This window comes from Chiloscyllium plagiosum, unplaced genomic scaffold (genome assembly GCF_037043375.1).
Source record: "Chiloscyllium plagiosum isolate Xiang-an unplaced genomic scaffold, Cpla_swu_hap1 HiC_scaffold_18, whole genome shotgun sequence".
Classification (NCBI taxonomy): domain Eukaryota; kingdom Metazoa; phylum Chordata; class Chondrichthyes; order Orectolobiformes; family Hemiscylliidae; genus Chiloscyllium; species Chiloscyllium plagiosum.
In genome coordinates, this window is record NW_028270156.1 from 121,157,559 (window position 1) to 121,169,989 (window position 12,431).

At 40.1% G+C, this 12,431-nt stretch overlaps 1 protein-coding gene across 1 annotated transcript; it reads right to left on the reverse strand.

Moving 5' to 3' along the window:
* Window positions 1-262: 262 nt before the first annotated feature.
* Window positions 263-9,544, reverse strand: LOC148147266 (putative G protein-coupled receptor 139). Its single transcript, XM_087996225.1, has 2 exons — window positions 9,469-9,544; window positions 263-1,173 (listed from the first exon to the last, which is right to left on the reverse strand). The coding sequence occupies exons 1-2, from the start codon at window positions 9,542-9,544 to the stop codon at window positions 263-265; spliced, it is 987 nt and encodes a 328-aa protein (XP_087852351.1).
* Between the last annotated feature and the right edge of the window lie 2,887 nt (window positions 9,545-12,431).

Consider the following 12,431-nt stretch of genomic DNA (forward strand, 5'->3'; position numbering starts at 1 on the left):
AATTATCATGCAGGATTGTTAGTAACATGGAAAATGGGAGTTTCATTAGAAAGATATAGCATGGATTTCCAAAATGAAATGCGTATCTTCAAAGTTAACGGAGTTTTCAGAAGAGGTAAGAGACGGGTTAGATAAGTGTTGACAAGTTGACAATCATATTTTGGTGGATTTCTACAGTTCTTTGTCATGAATTGACTTCGGGATTTGTGATGTACTGGATGGTACTGGCCTAAACACACTTGGATATGTTTCCAGGCAGCTGTCAGTTGTTATGTTTCTTTATCAGACGAAGCAGCGACTTGAACGGATATTGCATTGCACTCTTGAGTTGCCCTCTGAACTTAGACTGTGTTGCACCATAAATAAATGTATTCGTGCAACAACTCAGATTGCGCAGCATGAATCCAATTCTCTGTAACATGAATTCAGAATTGTTATAATCCCTTGTATTTGCTCCTGTAATATTATAATATAAGAAATCTATAACATGTAACAACCACAGAAGAATGAAGCTGCCGGATATGCTGAAGAGTAAAATCACAGACCTCCTCCTACTCTCTATTTCTGCATCATTACAGATACTTTCAATGTTCTGACGTCTGAGTCTCTTACGGATTTGACTGCTTACTAAAATATGTCTAATTGTCAGAGCGTTCAGCAACAAAATTAAAACGAATGGGAGCAGTGGCGTTGAAATCATGCCAACATAATCAAAGAAAATCCATCCGGGATTAGTGTAATAACTTGGCTTTACATAACAGAGCCATGGCACCCTGTTAATTACATATGCAGGTTCCTGTACAAAGTACTGAGGTATGTTTTTCAAACAGAAGAAAACACTGGTTGTTGCTAGAACAACAACGGCGGTTCTCTTAGTGCAATATTTTGCCCTCAGACATTGACAACAAATGGCCACAAATCGATCAAAGGTGAAATTAACGGTGAACCAGACTGAACATTCCGTGGCAGCCCGACGCAGAGCATGGATAACACTACATACAGGTGTGATCAGAAAGAAGCTTGTTGGGAAATAATAATACGTTATCCGCCACAGTATGACCTCTGCAATAAGGAATAGAAGATCCGCCATTGACATAGCCAGCAGATAGCGAGTGGTAGAAGCAGAAAGGCCGCATTTCCCATGACTCAGGATCAATAACGCCACTACATTAACTGTAAGGGAGAAAGAGAAACAAGAGAATTACCTGATAAGTCATTCAATGTCGCAACTATGCAGCATTAACACTTGCCGTTGGTTAATCACAACGTGGATACTTAAAAGAATTCTGGTGAAGAAGATACCAGCAGCAATCATGAATCAAACAAATACATTAAAACAATTTCAAATGGTCAATTCATAATGTACCAGACTCAGTAGTTGAAAGCTGAACTACTCATGGTAAGGGACATTTTTGAAGATAGCCTGAGAGTTTGTCGAAGCGGCAGTTCACATTTAATCGGATAATTGATAATTTCTAAACACTAGCAATGAAGTAATTGCAGTTTATTCTACTGTAGGCATTCTATGCATTGGCTGTTAGTTACAGGTCAACGATTATACACAGTCATTATATAAAATAATAAATGAACACTGTAACCACGAAATAATGACTTGTCTATTACAAATGTATTCACAACAGACCACATACTTTAGAAATAGGTTATCAACTGTAAGTGCTGTTCAGTTGCTGTTGTTCTCTCATTCTGTTCTTGAGATGTCCCTTATGACTCTTCTGATGGCCAGCTGTTTATACAGCTCTGTTTCCATATATACTTCCACTGCTTGATAAGATAAACACGGTGGAAGGAGGACTTACAAAATGTCCCAACCTCATCAGTTAAAAGTTAGAGATTACAGCAATCATTGCACTAAATAATAATCTATTTTCTTCCTATTTCCAGTGAATTTCGGAAGTGGAAATTAAAAATGTCATCTCTGAACTGGTGAGCAACTGAATGCTTGTTTTCTTTGCGATCTCTTCACAGCTCCATGCTGACCAATTACATTTGAATCGATTACAACTTCCGTGACAAGCAAAAGTGGTTCCACATTTTATAAGTTGTTCTTCATCCAGAAAACATTGGATTCTAATTTCGAGCAAAAGCTGCATCTCTATTGTCCCTCACATACAAATCATCTGTAAATCAACACTTTTAAATCACAATCTCTGAAGGGGTGAGCTTTTAACATGGGAAGTAACAAACCTTGTAGCCATTGCAGAATTTTCCAAACACTAGTTTGAACAAATATTACGTTATCTCTTTCGACCATAATTTTTAAACACACAAATTATTAAAAACAGACACGACCCATGCATTTATATCCGAACATTATTCCCAAATCACACGTTGTACTCAGACCTGAACATTTTCAATTTATATCCCTGGACACTGAGATAATCTATTGCTCTTTATATTCTTCTTGCTAAAATTGACAATCGCAGCGTTCATACGTTGTACTCTATTTCTGTATCCTTGCCTACGCATCTCACCTACCTCCCAATGCCCTGTTCACATGATCTACTTCCAGTCGATAGCATATTTGACGACTATATTATTTGTCTGTTCATATCTTCATTTTTGTACAAGTTATGAACAGTTTGGATCCTTTTTCTTGTAACAAACCACTCATTGCATCTTGCTACAACGAGTAATACATGGTTATCTCTTACATTTGTTCCCATAGCCAACCAAGCATCTGTCCATGGCAAATATGAGTACCTATCATATGAGTGTTCAATTTAGGTGATACATAATGACGCCACACCTGATCAAATCCCTTCTGGAAATCAATGTCCATATTCCTATTCCCTTTTGCCACAACGTAAAGAAACGTCGCAAAAGAAAATCCCTCCCTCGAGTCAGACATTCAAACAATGTGGTCAAGGACCCTTCAGTCTAACCGATCCATGTCGACGATAGTCCCAAACTAAATTACTCCTACCTGCCTGTGTTTGCCGTATATGTTCAAACATTTGCTGTTAGTCTACTGATGTAAATGGTCAAACAAATTTTAAAATGCCAGAAAATCCTGTCAGCTGGATTTGAGCCAACCGCAAGTTGACATCCAATTCTGTGTCACCCTTTCACAGCGGCCATGTACAATCAATATCTTCTAAGAAAATGGGATCATCACATAAAAGTGAACATTGGAACATGTAATGCAACACTTAACCGATTTCGGACGTACTTTCTACTTTGCACCCTTGAACTGGTGTTTGAGACATTTTTTCAGTTCTGCTATCTCTTCCAGTACTGCTTTATGTTTGTTTCTTCGATTGAATTTCTATCTCTTCCATGGAAGATGTAACAAAACTAACAATTTACTTCATATGCCTTTTTCATACTTTCCAACATTAACTCTCGATTCTCGCATTATGACGAGTCAACGATCATCTTGCTAATGTTTTTCTTCTCTCAACTTTTAAAAAAGTAAAATCTCTTCTTATCTGCTTATATAATACTGTCTATCTTCTACACGCAGTTATCGGTGGTTCTTTTTGTGTCTTTCTTCATGCATTTTTTTTCTAATCCTCTGACCAGCCATCAGTTTTTGTACCATTACCTGGAATTTCCTGATTTTTCGTCACGCGTTTTCCTACTACGGCTAATTATGGATAACAGGTCTATCAGTTGGACGGATGGCAGGAGCACACTCCTGGTGAGAGTAAGATTACAGTCATGCAAGAACAGTCATGGGAAGTTGCACATGAAGTTTGAAGAGATAGAAGAATTACCAAATGAATATTTTTGTCAGGATTCACACAGGAAGAAAGACGATGCTGTCGAGGTGAGTATTGTGATCCACGTTATTAGACTGGTTATGATCGATGTTCAGAAGAACAGTGTGTTTGCAATTCTGGAAAGTAGGAAAATAGCTATGTCCCCTGGGCAGGATAGAATTTTGGATAGGATTCTCTGCGAAGCTTGGAACGAGATCGCAGAGCCTTTGGCTTTGATGTTTATGTCGTTATTGTCTACAACAATAGTGCTGGAACACTGGAGGAAAACAATTATTCTCCTCTTGATCAAGAAGCGGAGAAGAGGCAATCCTGGAAATTATAGATCCGTGAGCCTTACTTCTGTTGTGGGCAAATTATTGGAAAGGATTATAAGAGGTAGAATTCATAATAATCAAGAAAGTAATAATTTAATGTGGGATAGTCAATGGCTTTGTGAATGTTAGCTCGCGTCTGACAAACGTTATTGGGTTATTTGAGAAAGTGACCAAACAAATGAATGACGAGAAGCAGTTGATGCGGTGTATATAGGTTTTAGTGAAGAGTTCGGTGAGGTTCCCCACTGTTGGCTATTGCAGAAAATACAGAGACATGCCATTGAAGGTGTTTGGATCGGAAATTGTGTACCTGAAAGAAGACAGAGAGTGGTGATTGATGGGAAATATTCATTTTCCCGTTCACCTACTCGTGGTGTTCCACAAGGATCTGTTTTGGGGCTATTGCTGCTTGTCTTTTTTTTAATAAATGACCTGAATGAGGGCGGAGAAGGGTGGTTTGTAAATTCGTGGATGATGCTGAAGTCTTGGAGTTGTGAACAGTGCAGAAGGATTTTTAAGATTGCTGCGGGACATAGATTATCTGCAGAGCTGGGCTGAGAAGTGGTAAATCGAAAAAATGCGGAAATGTGAGAGATAATTCACTTTGGAACAAGTAAACGGAGTAAAAAGTGCTGGGCTAATGGTTTGATTCTTGATCTCTGGAAATCGCCACCCAGGCTGATAAGATCATTTAGAAGACATACGGTGTGTTAGTGTTTATTCGTGAAGTGTTTGAATGTTGAAGTCCTGCAGTCACGTACAGCTGTACAAACCTCTGGTGCAGCCCAATTATGTGTATTGCATACAGTTCGGTCGCCATCCTACAGGAAGGATGTGGAGGCATTGGAAAGGGTGGGGAGGAAAATTTGCAGGATGTTGCTTGGTATGGAGGTAAGGACTTATGAGGAAATGCTGAGGGACTTGAAGCTGTCTTCGTTCGAGAGAAGGTTTCGAGGTGATGCAATACAGACATCCAAGATAATCAGAGGATGAGATAGGGTAGACAATGTGAGCATTGTTCCTCGTGTGTTGATGGATAGCACGGGGTTGGGGGGCATAGCTAGAACAAAGTGCAGGGACAAAGAACATTACAGCACAGGAAAAGGCACTTCAGCCCTCCAAGCCTGCGCTGATCCAAATCATCTCTCTAAACCTGTCACCTATTTTGTGAGGATCTGCTCTTTGCTCCCTGCACATTCATGTAACTTTCGAGATACATATTAAATAATGCTTACTTTCCCGCCCCTACAAACTTCGCTGTCAACGTATTCCATACATCCACCATGCTCTGCGTGAAGAACTTTCAGCATACATCTCCCCAAGCTTCCCCCTCTCATTTGGAGCTCGTGAATCCCAGTAATTGAGTTGTCCACCCTAGAAAAATATGTTTCCTGCTTTCCAACCTGTCGACCTCTTATGATTTTGTAGGCCTCAATGAGGTACCATCTCAATCCCCTACTTACCAATGAAAATAATACTCTATTCAAACTCTTTTCATTATTAGTTCCCTCCATACGAGGTAAAATCGTGGTCAACCTTCACTCCACTCTTTCCAATGCATCCTCATCCTTTTGGTAATATGGCGACCCATATTGTACGTAGTATTGCAAACGTGGCCGAACCAACGTCGTGTGGAACTGTTACATGACCTACCAAATTTTGTACTCGATATCCCGCACAATGGAGGAAAACATGCCGTATGCCTTTTGACCTCTACTGACTTGCGATGCCACCTTCAGGGAGCAATGGGCCTGAACACCCAGATCTCTCTGTAAGTCAATTTTCCCTTGTAATTTTCCAGTTACTGTATAGTTCGCAGCAGATTTGCATTTTCCATAATGTATAACCTCGCCCTTATCGGATTGAACTCGATCAGCCAGTTCTTTTCCCAACACTCCAATCTACCCATTAAATGAAAGTTTTTAACTGAGCAGTGATAGATATAGAATAGATGTCAGAGACGGCTTATTTACTCAGAGGTATGGAATGCCTTGCCTGTAACAGTAGTGGATGCACTAGAATTAATTGAATTTGAATGGTCATTACACAAACATACGAGTGATAATTGAATATTACAGTTTAGATGGGAATGCGATTGATTTCACAGGTCGGTGCAACATCGAGGGCAGACATTTTTATACTGCGCTGTAATGTCCTATGATCTATGTGCTATGTTTGTTTGTTTGTTGGACTTAATGACGACGATTTTCCATTTACTGGACCGATATCCTGCCTGGACTGACGGGGGATGGTACTTGAAAAACTTGCAGTTATCTCATCACAACACATTTTGCAGCAGCAGCACATTCTAAAATCTTGTGCAGTGGTACTATCCCAACTCTAGCGGGCTCATGTTCAAGTCGAAATTGTTCCTGAAGTGTTCGATAAATTTGACAAGAAGTTGAGTAGTAAATATCCACCTCACTGTAACGACACTGCTAAAGAAATCGAATTTTCCACTCGAATGGTGCTGCACGCCTTGCAAAAACATGTTAGTACATGGATTGGGTATTTTACCAGAAAGTAAGTTGGTCAAGGAATATTAGATTGTTAAACACATAGTGTAATTCCTTTGTAACTGTACAATCGACTCGATACATAGATCGCACAGCCGCAAATATACTTCCCTCAGAAAACGTATAACTCCCAGAAATGAAAAGGCTTTCTTTCCTCTCCGCCCGACCCGGACTGGCCCTCTTGCACCGCACATTGCACAATCACCTATCATCTCGCTCTGGACCTGGCCATCTCTGCTCTGGTGCATCTACGCACAGGTGGAAACGAGCGAACTCGCTCTTAGATCATATGGTGACACATTAGTGAAAGAACACACTACCTTGTTGTTTACCAGATAATACAGAGTCAATCAGCTACTTTTAGTGCGGCGAAAAGTACAAAAGCAAAGAAGGAATGCATTTCACTTTCTATATTTACAAGAGAAAAACAGAAATGCTAAACCCTCTTCAATGCTTATAATCTAAAAAACACAGATGCAGCTACTATTACTGGGAGGGAGTAAAGATTAATCGTGAATTAGAACTAATTATTTAATTCCAGTTCGTAACCTACATTCAATAAAATGCTTCAGTGACAGATGCTCCACCTCAACTATGCAATTTCCTCACTGCACTTTTGAAGAGAGTGATTTTCCTTTCAAATATGCCATTTACATTAGCTAACTCGCACATGTTAGTGATATATACTTGACAGAACATCACTGCCACTGACAATTCTCCCAATATCGAATGTGTACACGGAAGTTCAAGGAATGAAGTAGCTTGATGGTTCAGACGGACCGTGAGCTGAAAATGCATATTCATTGTTGGTGTCAAACAATCATATACTAAAAGGAATTCACGTCATTTCGTCCGGAAAACAATGTCATTGATTGGGACACACATAAATGTAAATAGTAAAACCAGATATCACGTTACCTAATGAAAGAATGAAACTCAGGAGCCAGCTCTCAGACAACCTGTCAGAAATTCGATTGTTTATGATCCACTTACCAGGTCCGCCAAAAACAGCAAGTGTAGTGTAATATATTTCCAAGACATTGTCGATTGGATAATGCATTTCTATTACAAGGGATTTTATGTTTTTGAAGCAGAAGATCGCACTGTGTTCAACTCTGAATCCGTTATATGCTGTTGGATCTCGACAATAACGTTGAGATTACATCATGAAGTATAAAGAGGAACATGCCTGTCAATTCCCTGTAGGGATATAACATAATAGTAAAGAGCTGCAGCTGCAGAATTCTGATCACAACAATTAATTATGTGATTATTTTAATTGTAATTTACCACCTGGCGTGTTATGCAGTTTTAACTATATATCTCATGCTGCTTCAGGGCTTGCCAAATTAGAGTATGGACATTCACTAATCACAATGAAAACGTTGAAGTTTCTAGTTTATTGCTACTCTTCGTCAGCACGATATTTTTCTTTAATTACCAGAATGACGTGAATCTTTGAATATTCACGGAATGCCTAAGATTGTGAAAATAAGCCTGGAATTTAATGAGTCACTATTCATGGAATGTGACTTACTTTACATTGAACATAAGGAGCTGAAAATGTGTTGCTGGAAACGCGCAGCAGGTGAGGCAGCATCCAAGGAACAGGGGAGTCGACGTTTCGGGCATAAGCCCTTCTTCAGGAAGCCCTTCTTCGGGTTTATGTCCGAAACGTCGATTCTCCTGGTCCTTGAATGCTGCCTGACCTGCTGCACTTTTCCAGCAACACATTTTCAGCTCTGATCTCCAGCATCTGCAGTCCTCACTTTCTCATTGAACATACGGATCAAGGAAATGGGACAAGTTTGAAAGGATTGTGCTTGACTCTGAGGATGGAGTGAGCCTGAGTGATTAAATGTTTTTCTCAGGAATGTTTTTTCAACAAAGATACGTGCCCATCACAACTGGCGAGAAGCCACGTTGGAAGGTTTTGTTGAGAACGTAATAGAAATAAATGCAATTTAGAATGACAGTGGGAACAGAAGAAATACACAATATAAAGTACCAGTGATGAAGTGTGTGAAAGCCAAATACAACACATCAGGAATGGAGCCTTGCTGCTTAAATGGCTAAAACTTAGCACGGGAAAAATCGCAGGTGTCATCACTTTAGTTGGGGAATAGGAATTGGGAACATAAATGTATACCCGCTGGAATGGATGGTTTAAAGGTATAGATTAAGACACATAAATAAAACTATTGTTATGACGGTCAAAAAATACATTTCAAATTCCAACATGACGAAACAAATTACAGATCAGCAGTGAAAAACAAATAAGGGAAGCATAACTGGATTATGGTATTTGACTGGACCATTTTAACTGGTTCGAATGCAATTATGCCCCCTTTTCATTAAGGACATCCTTGCTTTGCAGTGCATCAGACGTTGACTCTACAATGCCCTATAGTGACGCAGTAAATCATTCCTAACATTGCTTTCCTCAGCCTTTTATTTATACAGACCAGGTTTGTCAGAAACAACACTGTTCAGTTTAATTTCTCCATTACTTGCTACAGCTGCATACTAACATTTTGCGCTTACCGTATCTAGAGACAAAAACCCCTCTGTAACACTATTTTCTCAAATCTTTCTCCATTGAAATCGTTCCTGTTTCTTTCTATTGTCCCTTCTAATATGCATAACTTCCAAAAACCCCAGTTATACATTTGCTTTCTGCCGAACACTTGCTCACTATTATCACTTGCCTACGTTTCATTTAAACCCTGCCAACTTATTGACAAACTTTTGAACGACTATATATGTGTATTATATCCTCTAACTCTAATTCATCAGTCTCCTTAGCCAAACAACTTATAACTAGCTGATGGTCTCACATTAATCTCTAATACATTCCAATATTTTCAGCTTTCTAACCTGAAAATAACGACTTACCTTGACTCCAGAATTCTTGATCGTTAACCAGAGCTCCGCAGTTCTGGCATAACAGCTTGGAAGTGTTGAATGACATTCTCTAGACAATGTAATGGACACAAACGGCTGCATGACTCATCCTGCGTCTGAATAAATTGTTGAATACGTCGAATTGACTCCTCCTGCCTCATTTTAACGGTATTGAAAGGCAGAATGGTGTGCTCCAGTTTTACATAACGGTTAACTTCGTATACGATGGAATATTTAATATGTTGAGCCTTCAAAGCTCTATTGGTAGTTATTCGCAGATGCGTCCTTATCGCTGTCTGAAACGGAACAGCCAATGCTGTACATGGTGTACATGATATCCCACATTGGGAAACATCCTGACGGCATTCACCGTTACAAGTTTCTGCAGTGTCAGTTTTGTCTGAATAAGATTGCCACTTATTCTTCTCAAGTACAGTGAGTTTAAACTCAAAGTGTTCAACGTTTCCACAAACGTTCCCACCTCAATCCGAGGAATCAGTTGAGTCAATCTTATCTGAACTACTTCAAATTTGTTTTTATTCTTTCTCAAGTCCCAGACAAAATCATGCCCCAAAGTCCTCTATATGTCATCTCAGTAAGACTGGGTACATCGTATTAGCTGTTCCTTCCCTCACAGTTAACTCCTTGCAGTAAATGCACAAGTTCAGATTAGATAACGAGAAATGCATTTTAAAAAAAAACTGTAATGCAATTCAATTTGCAGATGTTTTGATTGTTTTTTTAAATCTTTAGTAGAGTAGTGAATTTTTGGCGATCTCCTCCCCAGAGAGACATGGTGGCAGCATCATTGAACATTTTGAAGCACAGAGAGGTAGATCGATAAATAACATAGTATGCAATGGTTTCTGAAGTGCGAGACTGTTGCTTTGAGCACAAATAAAACTGCCAGGATCATTTTGAATCGTGCAACCCATGTGAGGGGCTGAATGGCCCTTTGATGTACCTTTGTGCATTAGATTTGATTAGATTACTTACAGATTGGAAACAGGCCCTTCGGCCCAACAAGTCCACACCGACCCGCCAAAACGCAACCCACCCATATATTTACCCCTTACCTAACACTACGGGCAATTTAGCATGGCCAATTCACCTGACCTGCACGTCTTTGGACTGTGGGAGGAAACCGGAGCACCCGGAGGAAACCCACGCAGACACGGTGAGAATGCGCAAACTCCATACTGTCAGTCGCCTGAGGCAGGAATTGAACCCGGGTCTCTGGTGCTGTGAGGCAGCAGTTTTAACCACTGTGCCACCGTGCCGCCCACGAGTTTTTTTTTCCCAGTTTCTTGCAAGACATTTTATTTTGCCAAATATACAATTCAAGACAACATTCCTGTGATGCTCCTTTGTTTGCAACAAACCATTTCTTTTCTGGTCCTTGTAATATGTGGGACCGTGAACCCTGTTTACTTTTTTTGCATCGTATCGTTCCCTGCTTCTGAACTTGTCTGGAACATTATCCAGGACATTATTTAACTGCCCTACTCTGTAACATTTCATAAGCAACATTATGTAGAATCTTCTATTGTGCATATTCACTCGAAAAATCTGCATTGACATTTTCCAGAACTTTCGATAACAAACTTTTTGTAGAACCATCCAAAAAAAAAATATTCCCTGGAATATTCCATAAATAACTTACAAGTGTGGATGTCATGTAATTGGAGAGAAGAAAGACACAAGACAACAGGTTTATTCCATAGAGAAGGAGAATATGCTGTGAATACGATAACTTAATGAAATAGATGAATAAATTTTCTCACTTTTGATTTTTTTCTTATGGAAAGGATTGTCCACAAACTCGACTAACAGACAGAAATGTCCGACCTCAATTTGTCATCAAGGAATGAGCCGAAATTCTTTCAGGAATGCGAAGTTTCTATCTTTCTATTAACAACAGTGATAAGGTAACATCTGTCTAAATATCCTTGAGGGGGAGGGTGTTGCATGATGTGTTTAGAGTTTGCTTCGTTATTCAATCAAAGGATGGGGGCATCGCTGGTCGAGACATTTGTTATTGGTCGCCGTTAACGATCCAATAGCTCACTGGTATGGGTATGGGTCCAGAATCGCATGTAGGCAATCGGGTCGCCCCAGAATTTACCCAAGGTCTCCAGGCTAACTGTCAATGCACATCAGGGTTGTGGACAAGGTGGGTCCGATTGACCTACTGCATTCGGGTTTTCACCAAGGTTTTGGAGGGCTGCCTCATAACATGTTGTTGTGCGGAGGAGGAGCTGATAATGTTTAGGTAAACACACGAGCAGAGATTGACGACTTGCTTGTAATGGAAAACAGAAAGGATGGATCCTTGTGCTTTTTCCGGATTGCCGGGATGCGTTGAATGTGCTCCCACAGGTATTTGTGACAGATGCAATGTATTTTTTACGTTCTATACGGTATGGGGAACAAATAATTAGTGAGCAGATTTTCAAATGATGGAAGTAAAACTCCTGAAGAGCAGAGTAATGGGAAGGATTTAAAAAAACACAGAGGTAAAGTTTCAAATCTGATGACTCTTCCTCAGAGATGAAGCAAGACCGAAAATTAGATTACTTGCACGATGGAAACAGGCCGTTCGGCCCAACAAGTCCACACCGACCCGCCACCCATTACCCTATATTTAACCTTCCCCCTAACACTAAGGGCAATTTAGCGTGGCCAATTCACCTAACCTGCACATTTTTAGACTGTGGGAAACAACCGGAGCACCCGGAGGAAACCCACGCAGACACGAGGAGAATGTGTAACAAAACATCGGGGAGGAGGAGGAGGACAAATATGGAAAGGGTTGACGTTGGAAGAGAAGGAGAAAGTGACAGAGTGATAAGGAAGCAGAGAGTTATTGCAGAGCGCAGACAGACAGCTGCTCCAGGAACTGAATCACAATGGGTTCTCCTCCAGGAAGACACCAGAAAAACAACCGTTTCACG